This window comes from Pseudoliparis swirei, chromosome 20 (assembly GCF_029220125.1).
Source record: "Pseudoliparis swirei isolate HS2019 ecotype Mariana Trench chromosome 20, NWPU_hadal_v1, whole genome shotgun sequence".
In the NCBI taxonomy this organism is placed as follows: domain Eukaryota; kingdom Metazoa; phylum Chordata; class Actinopteri; order Perciformes; family Liparidae; genus Pseudoliparis; species Pseudoliparis swirei.
Genome location: NC_079407.1, coordinates 14,031,565 through 14,056,531, shown reverse-complemented (window position 1 = coordinate 14,056,531; position 24,967 = coordinate 14,031,565). Strand labels below are relative to the sequence as shown.

Here is a 24,967-nt window from a genome sequence, read left to right as displayed (position 1 = left end):
CACCATCACCGTCTGACAGAGCCATCATGCACAAATTGTTTCATTGATTGAAGCACATAGCAACTCAACTCCTGCTTGGTTGGCGTGATGGGAAATACTAAGAGGTGTGAGATTCAAACGCAGTGTCTTTATATGTATATGTTTATATCATGCGGCTGAATGATTGAAATCAAAGAAAACAATTATGAGGTCCTTCGTCATCTGCTGATTAGAGACTGTTTGCACTGAAGATAGGAGTCAGCAATTAATAACTACAAACAACATGGTGAGGGGTAATGCGATGTTATGTTGTACGACAACAATGATCCCTTGTAATGTCAAATACCACTTAAAATTAGCTTTTGAGAACATAGTTATAATTGTATGTAAGATAAGGTATACTTTATTGCCCCACAGGGACATTTGTCTTGGGTTCCAAGCCGCTCATCATACGACACGCTTGCCCGCATCATAATCTATATACACGCATAGAACATAGATCCTACATACTCTCATGCACAAATACACATGTTGACAATCGTATATGAATAATACAATAATAAAACCAGGTCATTGAGCACAGATCTTTCATGTAGGGGCAGAAGATAGTGATGTTTGTTTTTCCTTATGATCTTCATAGTCGTTTGATTCAAACGTGCGAGCTTAGACTGTAACACCCTGTTCTGTTTCTCCTGTGTCTTCTGTCTTAATTGTTTAATTCCCTGCACCTGCCCTCAGCCACTCTTGTCTCGTTACTGTCTGATGTCGTACACCTGTTTCCCCCCCTATATATTGTGTCAGTCTTTCCCTTTTCTGCTGTCGGATTGTCGTCTCTAGTTCCGTGTCCTTTTCCCGTCGTCCTGTCCGTGTTCCTGGTTCTGCCTGTTGACCCTGCCTGCCCCGAACCTGGATTCTCTGCCTGCCCCGTTTGGACCTTGTTTTTTTGAAAACTGTTTTTCCTCATTAAAGAGTGCTTTTTTTTGTTATTTATATTGCGTCCACCCCGTCACAAGAACCTGACAGATTCTTGTCAGGTCGACAAGGAACTAGAGACGACAATCCGACCGCAGACAAGGGAAAGACTGACACAATATATAGGGGGGGAAACAGGTGTACGACATCAGACAGTAACGAGACAAGAGTGGATGAGGGCAGGTGCAGGGAATTAAACAATTAAGACAGAAGACAGAGGAGACATAGGAGACACGGAACACAGGAGAAACAGAACAGGGTGTTACATAGACTGTTGTTTTAATTGTATGTGTTTATTTTACCCAGCAGCCTGCTCACGTGATACAGGGAATTGTTTGTTGTCGTTATGAAAGGTAGCTGGTTTGTTTATGGACTGATTGTGCAGTGACTTTGTATATTATTTGATAATCTCATGTTGGTGGAGGCATGGCTGGGATAACGGTGGTGACATATATAATATAGCCAGGCAGAATGCACTGGTGCTTTATCACAGATTAAGCTGGGTGTTTTTGCTTAATACAGTTAAATTGAAATGTGTTTTTTCTGTTTAAAGGTTTTCCACCTCATCTAGTTAATGTAGCGTTGCTTTGTTATATGGATTATCACATGACTTGGAGTGAACCTACCTAAATAAAAGGAGGAGGAAAAAAAAAGAGCAAGTGTTTGTGGTCTGAGTGGAATTCCAGTTTTAAATCTGTGTAGACGGATCTATTTCCTCTCAAGTGGGAAATTGAAAAAATCCAAAGGAGGTAACTTAACAGGGACGATGCACATCGATCAACAGTAACACTGTGAGTGAGCCAGAGTGGCTAATTATCATCCGCCGTCCCAGGCCAGATTTTTTTTAAGAGCCTGAAATTACAAAATGTCCAATAACAAAATGCCACAAAGATTCATCGATAAAGAGACAGTGATGTATTGACAAAAAATATTCACATAGAAGCAACAGAAGTGTACCTACACATATAAAACACTGAGGCACATAACACACATCAACACTGGACAAGACAAATGTAGATATACACCAAAGAAGCAGGCAGGACAGAGTACATTGATGCGTGCAGACCTGATTGGCTAAAGCCGTTCCTTAAGGTTAGTTTGAACGTTTGCTAAAAGTGTTTGACCGATGTGAGAGATGATACAATCACCTCTTGAAGCAGATCTAGTGTGTCTGCCTCTTAGAGTGCGTTGTTTAATAAAATCCCTCAGCGGAGGCGGAGTCACATGTAACATTTTAAAAACCAGACACACATCAGTGAATTTAATGAGATTCTTCCAACTCAAGATCTGGTGCTTGATGAGGATATTGCAGAGATAGTGACTCATAAAACATTTTTTTATCAAGTGCTTAGAGAACTTGTTTATGGAGAATGTGGATGTAAGTCAGAAAGAGAAGATAAAGTTTAGAATTTAATTTAATTAATTTTATTTTAAAAAAAAAATTAAAAACAAAATGAAAATTATAAAAAATTCAAAATTTATAATAACAAATATATTTTTTTATTTATTGATTTATTCTTTGCTCTTAATAGCAAAACTTAAAAATTCTAAACTTTAAAAAATTAAGTAAAAAAAAACCAAGTAAAAAAAGAAAAAATTTTGTCAGTGTTTTTTGTTTCAGCAAAGGTTTTGCAGGTGTTTTTGGACAATTTAATAATTATTGTTATGATTTGTTTAATATATATTTTTTATGATTTTTTTATATTCTAATTTAGAGAGATATTATTTTTTTTTTTTTTAAAATAATAAGCAACAATAAAAAAAAAAAAAATAAATTTATTATTTTGTTTTTTTTGTAATGAATGAAATCCATATGCATTTTTTTTATTTAATTGCATTACAGAAAATAAAGAACTTCATCACAATATTCTAATTTTCTGAGACAGTCCTGTATATTAATGTTGTGATGCTGGCTTGTGCCCAGCTGGTTAAGCAGTTGGTCAGATGGGGGATAATCACTGCATTAAAACACAGTTTTGCAGCCTGCATGTTAAGACTGTTTCACAAGGTGATATTTTCAAACCTTTGTCACATATTTAACCTTCTTTTTAAAAGAGAGGTTAGAATCAATAAAAAAAATATATCAGAAATATGTCAAATCTGACGCTACCTGTAGCCTTTCACCAGCAACATAAACATTTGCCTCCAGTGATACTTTGCAAGCCCTCTTTGTGAAAAACATACAAACAGTCTAAGTGGACTATGGTTCCCAAACCATAGTTATATGTCATATCTAATTACACTCTCTAGAATCATTTGATGAAATTTAATCATGAGTTTACTAAGAATACCATGGAGTCCAAGCCTTTTCAATAAATACATCCTCTCGTGTAGCCTAGAACAGAAGGTTTGACACATGCACATGCCATGTGATTGAGCTGTCAATGTGACACCAAGATATTTAAATGAAGAGACATCATTCATGGCTATATTGTGAATTCTTCCTGAACTCCGATCACCAATTGACTTTGGGTCAAATATCATCTCCTCAGTTTCCCTCACATTCACAATAAGGCGGTGAGCCAGAGCACAACGTGTTGGATTTCAGAGTGGTAGAGTGACGTGTCCTGGTCTTTGTGCAGCGTGCCAAGCACGCCAGCGCTCTCATCTGAGCATTGCACATTTGTATATGACATGAAGAGAACTGGGGGGCACGAGTGTTAATACATTTACGCTCAGATATTTCTTTAATGATCTTTACATATTGAACTCTGTTAGTTAAGAAAGAAAAATACAATTTGGTAATACAATAATTTATATTTAACCATTTCACTAAAAGCTGAACTAAAATAAAAAAAACGTTAACAAGTGTCTAAGGACTAAGTGGTTGATACTCCTAACTGCATCATCTGTGATTCTACGTTTTATATAAGCCAACTGCCAAGGGCACAGCCATACCCCCCCCCCCCCCCCCCTCCACACACACACACACACACTTGTGTTATTATTATTGCTTTTTAAATATATTTTCCCATGCAATGGTTTTGTAAACCATGAAGCCTCCAGTGCTAACTTTAGTAACTGTGTTAAGTGGTTTGGATTGAAGTCTCTGAGGACAAAAGTGTCTCTTTCCCTCCTGGCAAACAACTATTACCAATGTCATCTTCCCATGGACATAACCTTGACTTGCATTCATAACAGACCCTGAAAACACAGATACATTTGGGCTCTCAATTATGAGAACACATGGGTCCCTTGGGCAGAATTCCCTATTCAATCCCGTCCTGTGGTTGGTCCCCCCCCCCCCCCCGCCCCTTCACTAACAGGCCATCTACCAGCAGAGTTGCAGTGCTGCACTTCTCTACACTCACTTAACATGCCGCCTGAAGACAAGATATGCCTGGTCCCCTTTCAGGTAATGGAATAATGTAATTTAAAGAAGAGGGAAAACACAAGTGTTATCAAAAGGATCGCTCAGCAACAGAGCATGGTACTTTTTATGGTGATTAATATGATGCCGCAGCAAGAAACCCTGTATACCTTCCCGTATTTGTGCAATATGTGCTTGTTTACTTACTTCCCCAGAGCAAAGCACTCCAGCCTGACAGTGACTCCTCTGGCAGCCAGAACGGATGTAGGGAAATGCACTTCAATTTTGGGCTCATATTCGCCCATGACACCTGGAAAAGGTTAGGAAAGAGGAATAGCAGACATTAGAATACAGCAGATTGAAACCGCTACTTACACCCCCACTCCCCTTTCCCCCCCATCATCATCTTCATCTCCAGTGTGTGAAACAGAGACTGGGCGTCGGGATTTCCCCCGGTATTTTATTCGTGATAAGAAACTATTGAAAGAAAAAAAAATCGACATTTCTTGAAGAGTTCCCGATTCAAAAGGCCTCTGAAAGGACACAGAGGTGTATTGAATCACGTCGTGTGCAAGTGTGGGACTGCACATTATGCGCACCATCTGGCGCATCCTTCACTTTAAACACGGTTGATTAAGAGGGCTTGTGAAACTGATGTCCCCGAATACAGAGCAACGGAATAATCATATGTTGTTGCCAAAACGAAACACTTTTTTTTCCTATTTTAGATGAACACTATATTTTATATTACATTTGAACAATTCAGCAACAAAAGTAAGTCACGATTGTGGGCCAAATTCTGCATAGGCAGCATATTGCTATCAATGCACAACCACAAAGTATACAGTGCGTAAGTCAGTTAGATATGGTAGAACAAACCATTAAGATGATGTACTAACACATACTCTCCAGTGACAATAGGGTGGAGTGCATTGTCTCCAAGGATTAGTAAGCCACTCCACCAACACACTGTGAAGGACACAAGTGATAACGTGTTATCGGTCTTGCTAAGTGCCCCTATGACACCTCGGCTCCAAGTCACAGCCAGAGGACGCGCTTTCCATTTGATCATCTGTACGTCGAGACGGTCATTCATTTCCATCCGACAATATGTCAGACGGCATTGAGTGAATTTGGAGTTACAAAGGAAAACACATTCATCTGGGATCTAATTACAATTATCGGCCATATTAAATGGGAGTTTGCCAGGATAAATATAGCATGAGTGCTTTACTCTTTACAGAATAATATTAAATGACACACAATCATTGACCGTGAGCACCGCTGATGAACTCACACACTGTTAACCCCGGCACCTTTGTAATTTTACAGCAAAACACATCCGACCACATGCAGTGCTTCGCCACCAGCAAGACAAATGACCGGCATGGCATTTGAGAAATCATAATTACGCCTCCTACATGTACCTGACACCTTTTATGTGATAAAATGAATGCAGCGGAGAAGGAGTGCGGTTATTGAATTGTGGCCCACTATGTATGGTAAAAGAGTTTTATGTTATTTGTTCCAAAGAACTTTCCAATTTCAATCTCATTCTCAACATTTATAGCTCCAAAGCAGCCCTTCACATATAATGAATTTGCAATATTTCATGGGCTCACTTTATAGTATATCGAATATCATATTCAGGCTCAGCGGGTGGACTTGATGGAATTGAAAGAAATAACGTCTTGGTGTGGTAAAACATTAACAGCCCTCATTTGAAATGTAACTTTCTGTTTTATGTTCCAGTTTTATTTATTAATGACAAAAACAAATAGATTATCTGTTGTGCTTCTGCGAACCAATGTAAAAAATAAATAGCCTATCCTGAAATGAATAGCATTAAAAAAAGTGAGTGTTTTATTTGCACTCCGATCCAGTAATACACAGGTGTTTTCTCTTTGAATCTTCGTTCAGAAAATGGAACACATAAAATACTTGAAAAACATCTTTTATGAGTCTTTGTGTAATAAAAAATGTCTACTTATAAAATCTATATAAAAAAATAAAAAAGATTGCAATAGATAAATTGCAATAGGCTACAACAGTTACGACTCCCTCTCGGTCCAGCCTTTTCCTGGAAAGCCAGCCTGCCTAATTGTAATTGGATTGTCTCGCCCTGATTGCTAAACTCATTGAGGAAGTTGCCCCACAGACATTGATCCTCCAGCTGCAGTGCAACAGCATTTTGGCCATGTTTTATATGAGGAACATGATTAACAACACACACACACACACATTTGCAATATAGCAGACAGACTCTGACAATGTGACAGTAAATATAGATTTTCGTTGATCAGATTTGTTAAAAGCCTTTCCTCTTGAGGTTAAGGAACAAAGTAGGAAACGAAAGAGATTCATGTTCTCTGAACTCTCAGACGCCGTGGTAGGCTAGCCACCAGCCAATCACAAGGTAGCCACAGCGAAAAGCCCACCCTGCTTTTTAGTCCATTCGACTCTACATGGCACCATCATTGAATAAAAGTACATCATGTTGTATTGTTAAAAAATGATAATACATGAATCAGATATAGTGATAATGTTACTAAGATCTAGCATATACAAAAATTAGCCACATAAGTAAACACGGTAGGTTACTCCATGACGTAGGATGAACAACCTCTCTGAGGCTTGTGATCCTTTTATCAAAAGAACATTAATATAACTTATATATAAAAGGCAACATATGGAGACAACAGATGTCCAAAGCTACAAAATGGCATCATATACTTTTTAATGACGATGGCAATTTATTTTTTACTGTAGAATTTCTACTTATTAATAAACCATACATTGCATGTATTCTAATTCAGAGCCGTTTCAAAGTAATATTATGCGCTTGCTTCTATCTACACCAAGCAGATGAATCAAAGGGAGTGTCTCTGCAATGAACTGTAGATCAGTTTAAAAACAGTGCATCCGTGCAGAGTTCAGGGCTCGGCCCCGCTCTGCTCTGCTCAAGGTGGATTGCGAATTGACGATCAATGGCTTCCAGAAGGGTATAATGGAGCCCAGATGCTTGTTTTGATTAAGAGAGTTGGTGTCGGAGCTGACAGTGGTGAGTCGCACACAGATCCAGCTTGAACCGTCTACGGTGTAACAATCTCTCACTTTTACCGAAGCCCAGATTGCAGCGTCTGATTGGTCGGACTCCAAAGACTGAGGGGTGCATACAGCGCGGGGACATTTGGAAGTCTGCTGGGAGTAGTGCCAATTCAATTTCAGAATATTCACAATATAGTAGCTTGCTGAACATTACGAGGCTTCCAGGGCGAGAGATGCCAAGGCATTCGTTGGCAAAATAGACCCACAGCTGTCTGGCTTCGATTTGGACGTGTTGTGTTGCAGGTGAGAGTGCTGTCCTTCAGACCAGGTATTGTAGCCACATTATGGATGGACGTCACGATATGGATGCTCCTCTTCCATCACTCCTCATTGAAAACATTTACCAGAACCAAACCCCCAACCAACCAACCATAAGCTCCATGAAAGCACTGACAGCAGACTGATCGTGTGCCCCGCTGACTGTACTTTGCATCTCAGTTAAGAAGAGACACAAACCAATTGAGCATGGTTATGTGCATGGTTATGTATGTCCCCGGGGGCCATTTCCTACAAGGGTTATGCAAATACAGAGCAGGGGTCCTGCTGGAAGGGCTGTAATTCTTAAGAGGCAGATTTGTGTTGCAACATTTGGAACAAGTCTGGTTCCGAGGCAAAGAGGAACCTTTCACAGCTGCACTGGGGATGTAATCTCAGTGGTTCTTTGAAAATCCTCGACAATGACAGGCACCTGTGTGAAGTGATGAACGTCTCTCTGTGTAGTCAGGCGAACAACAGCATGTAGGTGAAACCCACAACTGAATCCAGCAAACAGCTCCACAGCATGGCTCCTGAGAGGCTAGTATAAAAGAGCCAAATCCCATCCACAGCAAGGGCCATTGATTCAGTTAATTTTATGCTGGAAAATGATTTCCCTGATGGCTAGTTTCACAGAAGCACATTGTGAGCGAAGAAGTCTCCCAACACTAATGTTAAAGCATTGCTCACTATCTATTTACAGCGTGTGTATGGAATTCCTGACGGCCTCCGCTAACCCGAGGCTCAGTGAGAAGCAGCACGGCCGAGACACTCTGATTAGACGCTGATCTGACTTGTTTTTTCACCAACCGCTGATACAATAAAATAAACCAGCAGAGTCAAAAAATATGCATTTAGATTTTCATCTGCGTTAAACAAAGTCAGGCAGAGGAAGCGCTGTCATAGATACAATTAATACATGTTAGACTTTCAAAAGAACAGAGAGAGGACTGGGATATTTTTTGCATGGTTTTTCCAATGACATCCACTCCATGTGTGTGCCCACAGGGCATTATACAAATGAAGGACCTTTGTGTGTGAGAGGTGCTATGAATCTGAGAGCCTCACCGTCGGTTTTCAGTGTCAGTGGCGTCGGAGGGCTCAGAACCCGTGCATTCGTCACCGTGTTCTTCACCAGACAAATGTAGCTTCCGACATCAGAGGGTTGCACCTTGGAGATGTACAGGTTTCCTGTGTCCTGGGAGATGAAGCGACGGCTGTCCTCGGCCACGAATGAGGGGAACTCATTGAACACCCAGCTGTAGATGATCTCTACAGAGGCACGGAGCACAGGACATATCGATTAGAATCGTCGTGTTTGTTTTGACTTGGTCCGAGTGTTTGTAATAGACCTCCATGCACTCAGATACAAAGTTATAAAGCTATTTCGCTATTGTGTTTGATTTAATTTCAAGGTATACACTATGCTTCATTAGTACATGGCTTTGTTAAATACTCGATGCTGATTGATCAACAGCATTCTATGATCTACGATGAATCACAGACGTTGTTGCTGCAGTTCTGAGTGGACTATTCTTTTCCTTTTCACAGACGCAATAAAATCATTTGTAAATCAATAAAATCATTTGTAAATCAATGAAATCAGTTTAAAATCAATTAAACCATTCATTAAATCAGTATTTGGTGACACATAATGCATCTGTTTTGTAATAAGTCCTGTAATAAGCAGGATAATGTACAGCCTGTGGGTCATTATTGTGAAATTAACCCCTTCAGGGTGATTCCAGACCCCTCCTCTTTGGGTCCTGTTGGGGTTCATTTCACAATAACGACCGGTTTGCTGTAAATCCCTTAACAACTAGCAACTATAGCGTGCACCTGGGACCGCCATAAAAGCGTGCAGCTGTGCTTTTGTTATGGCACTGTGCAGAATAATATATGTATTCAACTCTGACTAAGCTTGTGGCAAATAATGCAAATAATTACTGAAGCATCCCAAATGATCTTGTGGTCTTGCTGCATCCAAGATCAATGAATACTTACATTCTCGTATAATGATGTCAACAACCTCCAAACCGGTTAATAACCAGCAATAATGTACCATTGATGATGCCACCCCTGTTAATCACAGCTCCAAAGTAATGAATAATAATCCAAAGTGTGGGATGTGAACAATAACAAAGGATTAGGTGCTCATCAGCGTCAAATGACTGCTAGTCCCGATGTAGTCTCTAAAAATATTACAGAGGCCCCTAAAGGTGAAAAAATAATTACACAGGGCCTTAATGAGCCGGTTATTAGCAGGGAGGTCATTTTACTTAATTGATGATACAATCAGAAAGTTAAAACTGGCAAATGATACGCTGTGTGTAACTATTAAATAATCTGACCAAGAAAGATAAGAAAAGGCTTTTAGCTCATGCCATTGGATGGATTATTAAAGTATTTGAATTTGTATTTTATTCATGAATAAAAGTGTGTGAAATATCAAGCGTGGAACGTCAACTCCTGATCCCTGCTACACTTGGCAGGACAGCTGTGCCACTGTATTTACTATTCTTTACTTTGCATCCTGATATACAAATGAAGTTGGTCAACAAAGAAAAGGAAAAAAATTGGCAGCTGTGAGAAGAAAACCTTTTATTTATTGAGAAAAAAAGAGAAAGAGGTTATCGATAGTCGGCAAATTGAACGTGATAAAATGGATGTATTCAATATGACTATGGTGAACAGAGAGGAGATATACCTTGATAATATTGCTTTGTGTTGATCATAAATAGTCCTATCATAAAAAATATCATCATAAAAAATAAGAGGAGGATCAAACTCAGGGACAAGGACAATATTGCCTAATTCCCAAGTCTTTGATTGTGCATCTGTTTTTGGCTACATCTCCTTTGGACCAGCAATGTCCTCTTTGTAAATACTTAATAACTGCCGTTTCAAAGATGCTCCGATCTGAAGGTCAGTTCAGCGCACCATGTGACCTGTAAGTACTCCAAATAAGGCAGAAAACTCAATCAAAAGGAGGACAATATTAAATATCAACATATATATTTGCAAGGTCGACATTATTTACTGAGAGAGCTCCTTGATAAGGAGAGGGGAAGAGACACACAGTTGGGACATAGATTGTCGGCTATGAAACCAACTGGATCAAATAAAGAATGAAACCGGAGATCTAAAAGGTTTTTATCAAAAATACTTTCGCTTCATAAAAGTAAAACACTAATTAACAAAGACCAACACCAACTGGTCACACAGCCATGAAATGGAAAACAATTAACATTTCACATCTCAGCAATTCCAAATTATTTTCAACTATAAGGCCTATCTAATGTATGTGCCATGTTGATGTCTTTGAATCCTCCCACAACCAATTTCACATCTGCAGTTGGAGATCATTTTTCATCTCATGTCAGCACTGCTGAATGTAATTTACAATCTCACCTTCATAGTGTGTTTGAGCATTCTCTAATCATGAAAAATAAGCATGAAAATAACGCCTCGACAGCCTGTTGAGGCTGGCCTGCCATCTACCAGTCTGTTCCTGACTTTATGGGTCTCGTGTTGGGGGTCGGCTGTAGATCATGGGGATGAGTGGTCGTCCCGTAACCAAAAGGCAGCTGGCTCGATCCCCGCTCTCCCCATAGTTGCATGTGTCCTTGAGCAGGACACTGAACTCCCAGTTGATCCCCGGGCGCTTCACTGCAGCCCACTGCTCCTTCATAACTAAAGATGCGTCAAATGCAGAGAAGAATTTCCCCACGGGGATCAATCAAAGTCTAAATGTCTTTTCTTTCTAGTATGGTTATCATAATACCAATGTTTGTATCTATGAATATAGACAAAACTGAAGCTGAGATGATTTCTTCTTATAGTTTAGGACAATTTAGGCTTGTAAGTAATAAACAGTATAGCCACGTAGCCTTATCAAGGACTTTGTATCCCAGTGGTTACACTTTAAATACACGTTATCACGAAAAAACAGTGTAAAGAAGCATCACACCTTCCAAAACCTTTGATATAGTTTCTTTTAAACGTCACAATGTTATTATTATATTCAATGTACTTCAGTTAGGTGTCACATGTGTCGCTTTGTAGATCTGATCCTTTACATATTTTCTTAATTGTTCACCGTCTGTGGTTCATACAAATTGATTTGACAACCTCCTCACAATGAATAAAGCAATTTCATTCGGACAAAAAATAAATAAAAAGAGTATTAAAATAACTCACTTCAATGTTTCACCAAACTAGACTTTTGATTGTTAGTGTTGATAATATCTAATGTAAGATCTCATTATTCTTAACTGCACCTTTAGCGGTTGATTGAATATTGAATATTGATCCAGACTGTAACCAACATTAAATGACAGAAAATCATTATTTCCATTACACTGATCATACTCCACCACATCCTCTGCAGTGTTTGATTCTAATGGTATGTCAACCACTCTTTAAACCATTGAGGAGGACATGTTGGTTGGGGTGGACTAATAAAAGCATGCATGTTCTGTCATGTCACCTGAGAAAAATGACACGCACCACCTACGCTGTGATTGATGGAGAACTCCAAATATGAGAATCATCTGCACTAAACGTACTCTGTCAATCATTAAGCATCATTAATCACAAATGATCTTTTTTATTTATTCATCAGCTTATCTGTCTGGTTGCCATCATGTCATTCAAAATAGCATCCAGAAACGGGAGCTGAAGGGCATTTAGCAAACATTCCCATGGGTGCAGTGCAGCGGTGCGACGAAGCAGAGGCAAACAAAGCCTGGGTGATTCATGGTCCACATAAGAGCCACTGCAGAGAGGGGTAGTCGAGATATACTGTTAAAGAGCGCTGCATATGCTGTATTTATTATGTGTGGAATAATTGTCTGCGTAACATTTCTTTTCACTTCTAATGATCCAGCAAATTTGATCTCTGAGATTCTGCGCTCCAGCTCTGTTGCCGCCGTAAGTTAATCGCACTCATTGTTTGAACGGTATGGATGGAGAGCAGAATGGACGGGGGCAAAAACCAACCATCACAAATACAATATAAATATATAAAAGTCAAAAAAAGAACTCTCGCTTGGCACAGTCATGACAGCGTTACTCGTTGTCATATAGGATTTATGATGAATGGTGATGAGTTCATTGGCAATCTCAAAGTGCAGTGGAGAGAAGACAATATTATTCTTTTCCTGTGACTGAAGGTCCAACCTCTTACCTGGTGAATGAGGCGGAGGAGTACACATGAGCACCACACCTTGGCCTTCACGCACGGAAACCCCGCCTCTGATCTTCCCACTGAAAGCGCCGAGATCTGGAACAACAGGCAAGGACAACATTTGTCAGAAATACAGTAACAATATCACAGTTACGATGGCGCTGCCCAGGAGAACTGGTAGATGACATCACACACATTGGTCGTTGGTCAAAATGGTATATAAATACTGTGATTGACAGCGGGTCGGAGTGACGTATCAGGAAGTGTACGAGAGAGTTGTCACTTTAACTTTCCATAACCTGCCATAATCATGAGCTGTTTTAGAGATCATGTGTCAATTTGTAAACAGATGAATTTCTAGACATATTATGGTAAGTTGTTGTGTCTTTTTAGCCAAACAGCCACCTTGGTGCTGAGGTGGCAGCTAGGTGGCCCACTCTATCCATAGACTGAATACAATGAGGACGTAGACTCTGTGACTGCATCCATAGCTTTCTGAGGAGCCATTGATGCCACCTTGGCAGTGACGACAGAGCCAAACTCCTGGCTTATCCAAAAATGGGCAAAGAGGTGGATCGTTGGTGGAGCTGAGTCGGAACCAAATGACGCAGCAGTTTAGACAGCTAACACCAACCTGTCACTCACAGCAGCTATGCCCTCAATTATGCCTAACTTTTCAGCCTCAATTAAATGTAACCATCAGTTATACAGAATGCACCTCCGTATATTTGTAGTCAGGACATTAGCAATAGAGACCAATGATGTATGTTTCAGGCTAAAAATATGTACATTTATGTTGTAAAGTTGTGCTTTTGAACATGGTGATCGATGGGGATTGACTCGCTTTTGTCGACAAGGAAACCCTTAAGGTTGTAAAAATTATAACAGTCCTTCTTTGAAACGCTATCTAAGTGTAAAAAGAGAAGTATTGCTGTTATGCTGTTTGGAAAAAAATAATGTTCCAGACTAGAATTGACTAGAATGAATCATAATTACATTAATGATAGATGATTTGTTAGAAACAGCCATAAGCCGTCAATTGTTACCACTTTTTCAGAACCCAACTTCTATGCGGCATCATTTTGATTGGATTGGATTCAATCTATTGTCATTGCACAGAGTACAGGTACACATTTTGAATGTGCTAATGTGGTAGTTTTTGTTTTCACCTTGTTTTTCTGTGACACTAGGACAAAGCAGGTTAAATCTGAAAACCCAGAACCACAGCCTTCTAGACCCCGACACCGTCTGCTTCATTTCTAGTTGAAGCAATGCCAAAGCAACAGGCTGCTGATCCGGGAACGCTCTCTTTGTCTCCACAACTTTTATTTCATCACTTTGAGAGGCAGTGTTGTTTACCATCAAACTGGAACTGTTGGATAATTATGTGTAAGACAGGATGTATGGTGGGAGAAAGTCTCATTAATCATCTCATCTACGCTGACGACTTGGTGGTCCTGTCACCTTATAGTGCTGGCTTACAGCAATTGCTCAGAGTGTGCTCAAGGTATGGGGTGCACTATGATATCGAGTTCAACTCCAAAAAGAGTGTTATCATAATAGCAAAAACCAGGGAGGATCAGAAGCTACATTTTCCTTCATTCTTTTTGGGAGACCAGGAGCTTAATGTGGTTCAGAAATACAGGTATTTGGGTCATATCATCAGGAACGACCTCAGTGATGATGACGATGTGCAGCGGCAGTGTTGCAAACTGTATGCACAAGCCAACATGCTGGCACGTAAATTTCACATGTGTACAGAAGACGTTAAAACCGCTCTGTTTCGAGCCTACTGTACTCCTCTGTATACAGCCCACCTGTGGTGCAGTTATAGTAAAGGGAAAATGAAAAAGATGCAGGTGGCTTTCAATGATGCCTTCAGAATCCTGCTCAAGCTTCCGAGATGGACAAGTGCAAGTCAGATGTTTGTGAGCCGGAATGTTCCCACTTTTCATGCTGTTTTGAGGAATTTTATGTATAAATTTAAATGTCGACTAAATGTCTCAGAGAATGTAGTTATAAAAGCCTTGGCTGACCCAGCACTGAGTGATACCAGGTATTCGTCTTGTTTCTGGAAGCAATGGAACAAATGTTTGTATGTTTTTTAATCCCGAGTGATTTTTGTTGGCTGCAATGGCTGGACCGGTGTCCTCGTATTGTATTTTATATATGGTTGTTGTATTTGTGTTTGTTGTTTTATGGACCCATGAGTCTGGAATAAAGATATATATATATATATATATATATATATGTATATATATATATATGCATCAGAGAGGCTTGTGAAACATGCTTTTATTAAAAAATATCTGGCACATTTAATAATGATCATTATTGGCCTTTATCATATTCCATTTGTTGTCGAAAGTGTATTTTCCCAAATTCTGTTCCGGTAACCACACTTCTAATAAACATTCAAGTTCAAAAGGGAAAAAAATGAAGATAAAGTATCCATAGAAAAACGAATGAGACAAAAGGTTCATTTGAACCTTTTAAATAAACGGTAATAAGAAATAACTCAACCTTATAAAAAGGAAGAGGAAGAGCAAATGTTTAATGTGCTTCCCTGCACTTCTTTAGTGGAATAAACCAGAAGATTAGACCATCATAAAACATGGATTTGCAGCATTTATTACTCACCACAGATTAATCTGTCTTGCAGACCACTTCCTGTGCATGAAATCAGGCATTTCAAGCAAACATTTATGAAATACATGGTATTAAACCCTCTAGTTGCTCCCAGTGTTGTTTAAAAGGACTAATAAGCGATCAAACCCTTTACCTGAAATTGATTTCCCACATGTTGGACTGTCAATTCAGTGTCAGGTTCCTCCATTCCAACTGGATGTTGCTGGCTTGTCCGCATTGTAATGTGTTTGGATATTGGAGCCTGACTTGCAGCCTTGGACTGATTTCCTGGCGATACTCAATCCCATCAACGTGTTGCATTGGCTGTGTGGAACTAGCGCTGATTTATTGGTCTGAGCAACCTGCGACCAGAGTATCCGGACAGAGAGCTGATGACTGTCACCGTGTTCACTATTATTCGCCGGCAGCTGTCTTCATCACGCCATTTCTTTCGCTGTCACTCACCCGTTTTTCCTTTTAATTTGAGGATCAATGTCGGGTTCTGTAGCTTTAATGTGTAAATAGACAAAAAAGTTTTTTCGACATCTGAAAAAAATGGTATACTTGAATAAATCAAAGACAGAAACACCTGATGTCAAAGGACTACTAACCGAGTGCTTTTACATGCAACAGCTGAAGTATAACAGCACGGCTGACGTACTCGGCAGTAAACAGCTGTGCGTATGTTTGTTTCTGAAGACGTTCCTTCTCCTTCAATTATTCAGCCAGGATTACATGTTTTGGAAACACTAGTCTTCTTAGAAGACTTGCCTTATTTAATAAATATTGATGCATTTCCATTTTGCTGCTCTATATAGCCAACTGTTAAAGAGCACGATTACTATTCAACCAATGTTACGGTACATCCAGTTTAAGAGACCATTACACGTGTGTTGAAAGTACCCAGTAATAGGGAAAGGTCTTTCCTGGGAAAAATTTTAGGCACACGGGAAATTCCAAATTTTACATTTCAGGCAGCAGCAACAGTGTTTGTTTGGAATACATAAATAAGTCTTGCTTCACATGAGCAATAACAGCCACTGTGACAGAAAAAAAGAAAAGAAAAAAACTACATGGACCTCCAGTGCTGAGTGATTATCAAGTGAGTAGAATGTTGAAGCCCCACATCATTGACCACTTCACATGGAAAGGTGAAAAATGTCTTATTGTTCTTCTTCTAAAATTAAGCATGGTTATGGAACAATTGGGTTTGAGGCTTTCTCACCTCTCATTTCCATTTACAAACTGCAGTTATGTAAGTGAGTCTATATAAATGACTTCATAATCATACGAAAATGGCATGGTCATTATCCAGACATGCAGTGATGAAAATTGCAGCAAGCATGGGAGCAGGTGCTCGATGCAAATGAGTTATTTCAAGATCCGAATGATTTTAACTACTGCTCATCCCACATCTGTAGAACATTTCAGGTGTGTGTGTGTGTGTGTATTCCAGTGCTCAAGTCAAAGCATCAAATTAATTTCATTACTACTGTACTGCTCAGAGTGGCTCGATACATGAGCCTCACCCAGACTCACGTCTGCAGAGAAAGAGGTCTTTGGGGAGAGAGATCAGAGGCCTCCTCGCTGCTTGCTGCTTTCAGTCCCGGCTGGTGAAAACAGCTCAAGTGTCAGTTCAGCAGCTCAGGATTTCAAAACAAAGTGAAAGAGAAAAATGGAATCCTACTGAAACCTCTTTGGTGCAGAGTACCAGTGGAGAGAAAATAGAGCGTCTTGGTTGAACCTTTCCCTTGTGCACTGGGCACTTGGTCCGCTCTACCTCCCCCTGGTTCTCTGCATGAGACGGGGCGGTGTTCACTTCCACAGCTTGACTTAACCCTCTCTCTGGACAAGAGGATACACTCGAGTGACGCAACGAGGACGTGACTTCGCCCAGTGCCCCCAATTTATGTTGGCCAAACCCCAATTCACTGCAGAGTCCAGACACAAATCAGTGAAAATATTAGACCCCCCCCCCCCCCTGCATTATGTATCACAGCATAACGTATGAACATACAGAATCTTAGAAGCTCCCCACTCATAAACCTTTAATATACTCGAGAAAACTATAATATTGAACTTATTCATGTATTTTAATTAGGGCTGTCAATCGATTAAAAAAAATTAACTAATTAATCGCACATTTTGAAATTCATTAATCGCGATTAATCACTCGGTTTGAGTGTAAAAACTTCGACGAACACCGGAAGTAAACAAAGTTGCGTTAATTGCGGTAAAATATTTTAGTGCGTTAATGCGGCCAAATTAATCGCATAGATTAACGCGTTAACGCTGACAGCCCTAATTTTAATCTGACCTGGAACATGCAGAATGTGAGTTGCAGATCAATCAATCAGAATGCTGTGTTAGAAATCATGGAACGTACCGTTTATTAACGGGAGTATAACACTCTCCAACTAAAGAAACGAGTTGCAAGGAGCCTGCTGTGTGTACGTGACGTCTTAACCTCCGTGAACAAAACTGAAGAAAGTTAATCGTTCTATTTCAAGTCTCGGCAACATCTAAAATAGTATATTTACTTCTTTAAAAGACTTGGCTCATGAGAAAGAGAACTGGCCACGTGTTTCATTAAAGCAGCCGACCACTGTGCCCATGCATGAAGACATGCAGCGCCGACATGAAGAAGAATGAAAAAGTTGAGCTCCACACTGAGTGATAAATGCCCGCCATTTGTTATGCTGAAAGAGAAGGGGAGGGCTCTGCATCCCAATGTGTGCTGCGGCTCTTTGTCTCTGTGGCTCGCCTTTTGAAGAGCCACAATTTGAAAGAAATGTCGACGGAGCGCGAGGCCGTGGACCAAATGTGTCCCCTCGTGCACTAACCGTGGTCGGAGTGAAAGGGGAATGGACTGCGATGAGATGGGAGGTTTGCTAAATACACATTAGTGAAGTTCCTGAAGCAGCAACGACTAAAGAGCTCTCATGTCAAGTTAAAATTAAGCTCTTTTAGGATTTCTCTCGAAATTAATGTGTAATACTTAAACCATCAAACATTTGCCAATTTATATTTCCTCTAAATGCATGCATATTCACAGTATGTAAAACTATATCCACAAATATATCCTAATTATTTTACAGTACGACGCTACTACGTCCTATCATTACCCAGACATTAATGAATTCCCCCTCAGTCACTTCCGACTGTATCTTCATATTTCGACACAACAGCTGGTAGGATGCTGTATTTGTTGCTGACTCAAAAGTGCAACTGAGATAGCCACACATGTTTATTCAGTGAGTGATATTTCAGGGCTGTGCCTCAAAATCCCCCGGGCCACAGAAAATGTGCTACTATGCGAGGAAATTATGCGACTTGGTAACAGAGCGGAATATTAATGATATCATGTTCGAGCCGATTACAGGCCATTCATGCTGTAATACCTTGAACCCGGCGCGGTCTGCCTGAGCTGCATCTTTCCACATTGCGCCGTGTAATGCCCCCTCAGCAACAGAATACTAACTGGGTCGTCAGCTATTCGGAATAGAAAATCCAATTCTGTGCAAAGGTGGCTCGGGTGAAGCTGTTGTGCGACCAACACGAGGCCATTGTCTCAGCTTCCAATCAACCAAACACGACCACAAACACACCTTTGGCTTCAGCCTTCATATGCTCTAAGGCTTTAAGACTAACATTCTGCCAAGGCACATCAGGCGAAAAGCAATAGAGGCCAGGCCAATAGCTATTTGGACTAAACAACTAAACAAGAACTGATTTGGATTCGAAAAAATGGATTTGGTTTTCATTTAGTTCATTTAGAGCCAGGATCAAGCAGCCGTTCCAGGTGGTGAATCTTAAGATGCTACACTAAGATACTTGAGTGGTCATGTTGGTTGCTGCTGCAAAGGAAGGTTACTCCTGCCAATGTGATGTAATTCTTTATAAATATTCAGTTTAGGATATAATCCTTTAATTTAGAGGAAAACAGAACAAAGCAAGCAGCGCTAAAGTGCACTTTTGGGCATCCATTTGCAATATATTATATTCACTACGCTTTGTTATCTCGGCCAGGCATGGGAGGAGATTATATATCAGATCCATCAGTCTAATATTGTTTGTGCTCATTCATGATTGTATGCGTCAGCAATTATGTTTCTAGTTGTGAGTCGAACAGGATGCAGTCATCATGTTAGCCGAACAAAGATCTCCACGATGAATCTGATGGATAACATTGCGTCACGCAAATGCACAGCATTAATGCAAAACAAAAAATATCTGTCCGTCCCAGCTTAAAACTCAGACTAATAAAGGAATGCCTACATATTACACTGCTAATGTTCACCCAGGCTTAATTCTTCTATAAAAATAAATATATTTTTTTGTATAGATTTGACATTCGAGTGGAGCGAGGGGGTGGAAAAGAACTGGACGGTTAAGAGGACAGATAAGTGTTGAGCTTCTGTCCCTCATAAAAAAAATATTTTGAAGCGCGAGCTGTGCTTTACCATCTGGACATTTGTGCGCCTGCCAGTGCAGTCTGGATTTTATTTAATTGACGTCTTCTTCTATTTGGTTTTTTTCTGATCACATTGAAATACATGACACTTTGAGAAGGAACACAAAAAAAAAAGAAAACAAGAGGTGAAGTTATGTCGGCCTGAAGGAAAAAGAGATTTTTCAAAAATAGTCCATTCTGTTTTTCTGTTTACATCGTTTCAGGCTAATCTAGCTATTTGTTTCCAAAGTCATTCCTGTAATAACTGTGAGTCCCGATAACAACACATGAGACCGTGTATGTACTCTACCTTCAAGCAACATTGAGAACAAGAGTGAGAATGGTAAGCTCCCTGTCGACATGCCAATAACGCAATTATGGTCAATGCTCCTGAGGAAACTGCAGAGAGAAGCAACAATGCCTTTTGCTCTGAGCACAGGGCCCCTGGCCTCCTCTGTGTGCTGCTGGAGCCTGTGATGACGTTCTGGAGTTGGATCAGGGGATTACTGGGGGAAGAAATGTGCTTTTTTGCTATCATTTACCATTGAGAGTTGGTATTTGAGGGCACATGCCCGGTTAGCAGTGCAACTCAACAGTATCAGATGTAGCCGGTGGGAACGAAACTCAGCAACAAAAACCTTACTGGAGACAGCCTGGTGTTTATTTACCCCTGGAACCAAACAGGTTTACATTAACTCAGAGAGGCACAGAGCCTGCAGCTAATTATTTGCTTCACATGAGAGCCGTGATCTTCTTCCCCTGCACAGGCCTTTACACGCCGGCAGCTTGACGGATGAACAACACAGAAATGCAAAATACTCCAATATTTTGCATACAATCCATCCATACCAGCAGCGATGTGATTTGGAAAAGTTGTAACAATTTTGTAAATAAAAGGTTTGAATAGATTCACGCAGGCAGAGAACCGACTACCTATTGACCGAGAGCAGCGTCTGGCAATCTGTCTGAATGATACCTGATGATACCTTATTAAGCCACCTCCGCTATTTTGAGCTATTTGTTGTTGTTGTTGTTGTTTCATCTTAGAAAGATTATCAGAGTGATTTTAAGTTCCCTATGGTGATCTGTTTTGTAGTGCATATTTCTAGGGCTTTTATTGTGAACGGTAGAAATTGAAGGAGTGGATCTGGCCTGTGCTGTCTTTGACAGGGTTGAAAGTCATTCGAATTGTTTTACACTATACTGCACATTTTGAATATGTCTGTTCCACGCAATGTGATTGGTTGATGCCATCGAGGTCGTCCTGTAACCACAAGGTAGCCGGCTCGACCGCCCCCCCTGACCGCATAGTTTGCATGCCGAAGTGTCGTTGAGCAAGACACTGAACCCCCAGGTTCTCCCTGGGTGCTTCACTCCAGCCCACTGCTCTTTAACAACTAAAGATGGGTAAAAGTGTTCATCACCGCTGAATATTGTATTCTGTGTGAATCATTGAGGACGAAAACAAGAAAACTGACTCAAATGTGCATTTTTCTAAAACATGGACATGCAAAGGTACATGCTACTATATGACATCAAATATAACATTAGACCTTGTTTACAAATGTTTGTATCAATAAATTGAAGTCTACTCACATGCAAACTTCAAAAGAGCTTCTCGACCAAGGACGGTCCCGTAACTGTTCTTTGCTTTGCACTGGTACGTCCCATAGTCGCTGCTCTCACTTGCATTGGTAATAATTACATTTCCATCAATGAAGCTGTAGCGGTAGTCTGCCTCTGCGTCCACTTCCGTCCCATTGATGTACCAGCTGAAAAAACACGAGAAGAATCGGAGATTTGAATACATTTGTGATGAATGACATGCTAATGAGCTGTGAAAGTAGGACTGTAATTAGGAGACATATGTCCCACCTGTATGTGGGTGGTGGATTCCCCCGTGCCTCACAGTGCATCACCACTTTCTTTTCATCGGAAAACAAAGGAAAAATAAAATCGTCTGGCTCACGGATGAAAACAGGCCCGTACTCTTCGCTTTCTACGAGGGAAATAAGAAAAGATGAAGACAAAGAGGATTTTGCATTCAACACATCATGAGTGCTCCTGAGTTTTAACATCCAATTGCTTTTTATATTATTCCCCGGTTTGGTTAATACAAGTTCATAGTCCCACTGAATGACATTGAACTAGCATGACAATCAGCACAGACAGCATATTCTTTGACAGGTGAGAACACTATTGTGCTATATAACCGATTTGGTTGCTCAACATTTGGAAATTGTTCGAGCAATCCTCAAAGCCAGCGTGTGTAAATTTTTATTTTATTTTTTGCCGAGGAAGCCTGGAGGCTGTCGTACTTCCGAAGGATAAATAATAACTCCTCATGTTTAAAGTGAAACAGTTAACCTGCTTGGACGTGATTCCGTTATGTTCAACCTCAAAGCTATCATCCAAATACCTTTTACATCTCTCGGACTCATTGTCGTCTGCTATGGGGCGCCAAGTGATGAGTGAACAACCCACACGTTCCTTTGTTTGTCAGGCATTCTTCTCAACAGTGTTACATATCCTCCTAATAGTCTGTGGCAGGGCTCTATTTTTTATATAACAAGCTCTATAAATAAAAGCACAAGACAATAAACATCTGGGACTCAGAAATTGGTCAATTCTCGGGACCTACTTTAAAAGCTCTTATCTTTGCCCATTCATATCGTAGTACTCATAGTGTTTATGACATAGCAGAGTAAAGGCATCCCAAAAGTATTTTGACATTTGAGGGATTACCATTTAAGGCCTAGGGTGCAATATGTAGTGTCAGGATGACTGTCGTAGCCAGAGAGAGAGATAGGACCCAAACTCGAACAACATTCCACAGAAAATTTTATTTTTATATAAAACAGGTCAAACACGAACTAAACGGTATGAATCAACACTGGAGAATGCTACAAACAGGGTTTAAATACACAGGGAAGGTGCAGCTGATTGGACACCGGGGAAGGAGACACAGGTGGACACAATGAGGGCGGGGCTAGCAATCACACAGGTGGAAACAATCAGGAACAGGGCAGACAATCACAGGGACAGGAAGTGCAGGGAAACAGATGACACGAGAAACAGGGACTTCAAAATAAGACACAAAAACTCTGAATTATGACATGTAGGTTGCAAAGGGATTGGTGCCACACTGTTGTTGTTTTAGTGGCTGCAAGAGTACGGTGCGCTTTAGAGTTCAAAGGGGTTAATTAGTTATAAACTAAATTTAAGAGCAGCTTCCACCTGCACATCAGGAGTAACATTCACACACCGTAATAAACACTACTTTAGACCCCACACCACCAAATAGATCCAAAGCATGATTAAATAACCAAATAAATTAAGAAAAAAAAGAATTAACAACTGAAAGAATGAGATTTATTTACTGCCTGCCAGGCAATACATATGTAACTTGCTAATGGCACGCAGACAGAAGATGTGTTGCAGAATTACAGTAAAAAGTGACATTGGCATGTATTTATGTTTTTGCAGTAACAGGTGTATTGCCAGCTTGCTTATGTAACATCACATTTATGAAATGCTATTTAATACCAACAGCACAAGTATGACTACACCTCAGCCATGTTTCATAATCTAAGGGGCTGCTCGTGGTTTAAAGTGGTTCTCATGTAAGATTTGAACTCTCACCGGCACAAATGCGTCCACATATTGATACATGTTCTCTGTTTCAATTCTCTTCTGTTCCCTCAGACTGCTCTACTCTTTGATCTCACCTTCTGTTAACACAGAATTGATGCACTTATTGCAGAAGGGTTCCTTTGGTACAGTGTATCATCTCTGATTGTCAGACTCTCCAAAAGACATCTTGTGTTCTTCAGAATAATTGTTTCTCGGTGTGATAAATAGTGTATGAAGAATATAAGCCCAGTAAACAGACAGTTAATGATGCACTCGTGTCGGCGTAATGCAGTGGCTGAATTTCTGCTAGTAAATGGATTGTTTTTCTTTCTTTAAGGATGTCAATACACTAAGCTTGTAGGTGTGTATTACATTTGATTGGATTCATAACTAATACAACAATACAAGTCACCAGTCTTGAATACTTCTTACAATTTAGGAATAATTGGATGACAAAAGAATAATCGTTGCTTTTTGTTTCCTCAGGGTATTTACAATCTCACCAACACTTTGTCAGCAATTTAATGCTCCACAGGGAAATCAAAAGCTTTTGAAATAATACCCTAATCAGTGGAGGGAAATTAACCGATATTAAGTTGCAGATCTTGCTGTGCAGATAAAGCAAAGCAATTTGGTGCTCGTATGTTTTTCTAGTGCTAACAAATAGTAGGAGGTTTCTACATTTCTTTACACAGCTCTCTGTCCATCCATCCATGGAGTAGGCGTGCACACACACTCAACAAAACCAGTATGATTCAGCTGTTCCCTTTTAACTTGTGGACCATGCTGTATGATATAATAATCTCTATTCTAAACAAAATAATAAGGCGTCCGTATAAATGAGAGAAGGTACTATCAAGGCCCAGCAGAGAGGAGGATACTGCGTGTCTGGATGGAGCTATGCCATCATCCTGCAACACATTTTATGGCCATTTGAAAACATTAAAAGGTTGGATGGAGAAACAACAACAATTCTCAAGCATCAGGATATGGTCAGAGTGTATCTATACAATACAAGCAGGGAAGTTGTTTAAATCACTCAACTTTACAGACCAAAAAAATTGTATCTCGTCGAAGACACCTCACGTGTTTTACTTTTTGACATCCATTCAATCCGCAGAACATCAATCCAGTGCAATGGTATAATAATGCCCTTGTCATCACTGACAATGGAGAGACATTACTCTCACCTTGGTGATATAGATGCAAGTCATTGTATGGCCATATATTGATGATGCTGGCAGAGAGGCAAAAAGAAGGAAATACGGAAAAGACAAGCAGAATAACAGAAACAAGGCCAACATATAAATTACAAAAACTTGACTGTGATTTTTTGTCTCTGCCTGTTTTTAATGTCTGTTAAGATCCTTTCTGCCAATTCATTAGCCACTTCAGATAAGCAGTCCATATGCAAAACACATGTTGTGATTAACCATGTATT

General features: G+C 40.0%; 1 protein-coding gene across 1 annotated transcript in view; it reads right to left on the bottom strand.

Moving 5' to 3' along the window:
* cntn5 (contactin 5) overlaps positions 1 to 24,967 on the bottom strand; it is a 124,857-nt gene that overhangs the window by 35,161 nt on the left and 64,729 nt on the right. The window contains exons 4-8 of the mRNA XM_056441420.1: positions 21,769 to 21,892; positions 21,490 to 21,665; positions 12,813 to 12,908; positions 8,693 to 8,896; positions 4,469 to 4,571 (exon numbers count right to left, since the gene is read on the bottom strand). Coding sequence (XP_056297395.1) covers positions 4,469 to 4,571; positions 8,693 to 8,896; positions 12,813 to 12,908; positions 21,490 to 21,665; positions 21,769 to 21,892 — 703 coding nt within the window. The remainder of the gene's footprint in view (positions 1 to 4,468; positions 4,572 to 8,692; positions 8,897 to 12,812; positions 12,909 to 21,489; positions 21,666 to 21,768; positions 21,893 to 24,967) is intronic.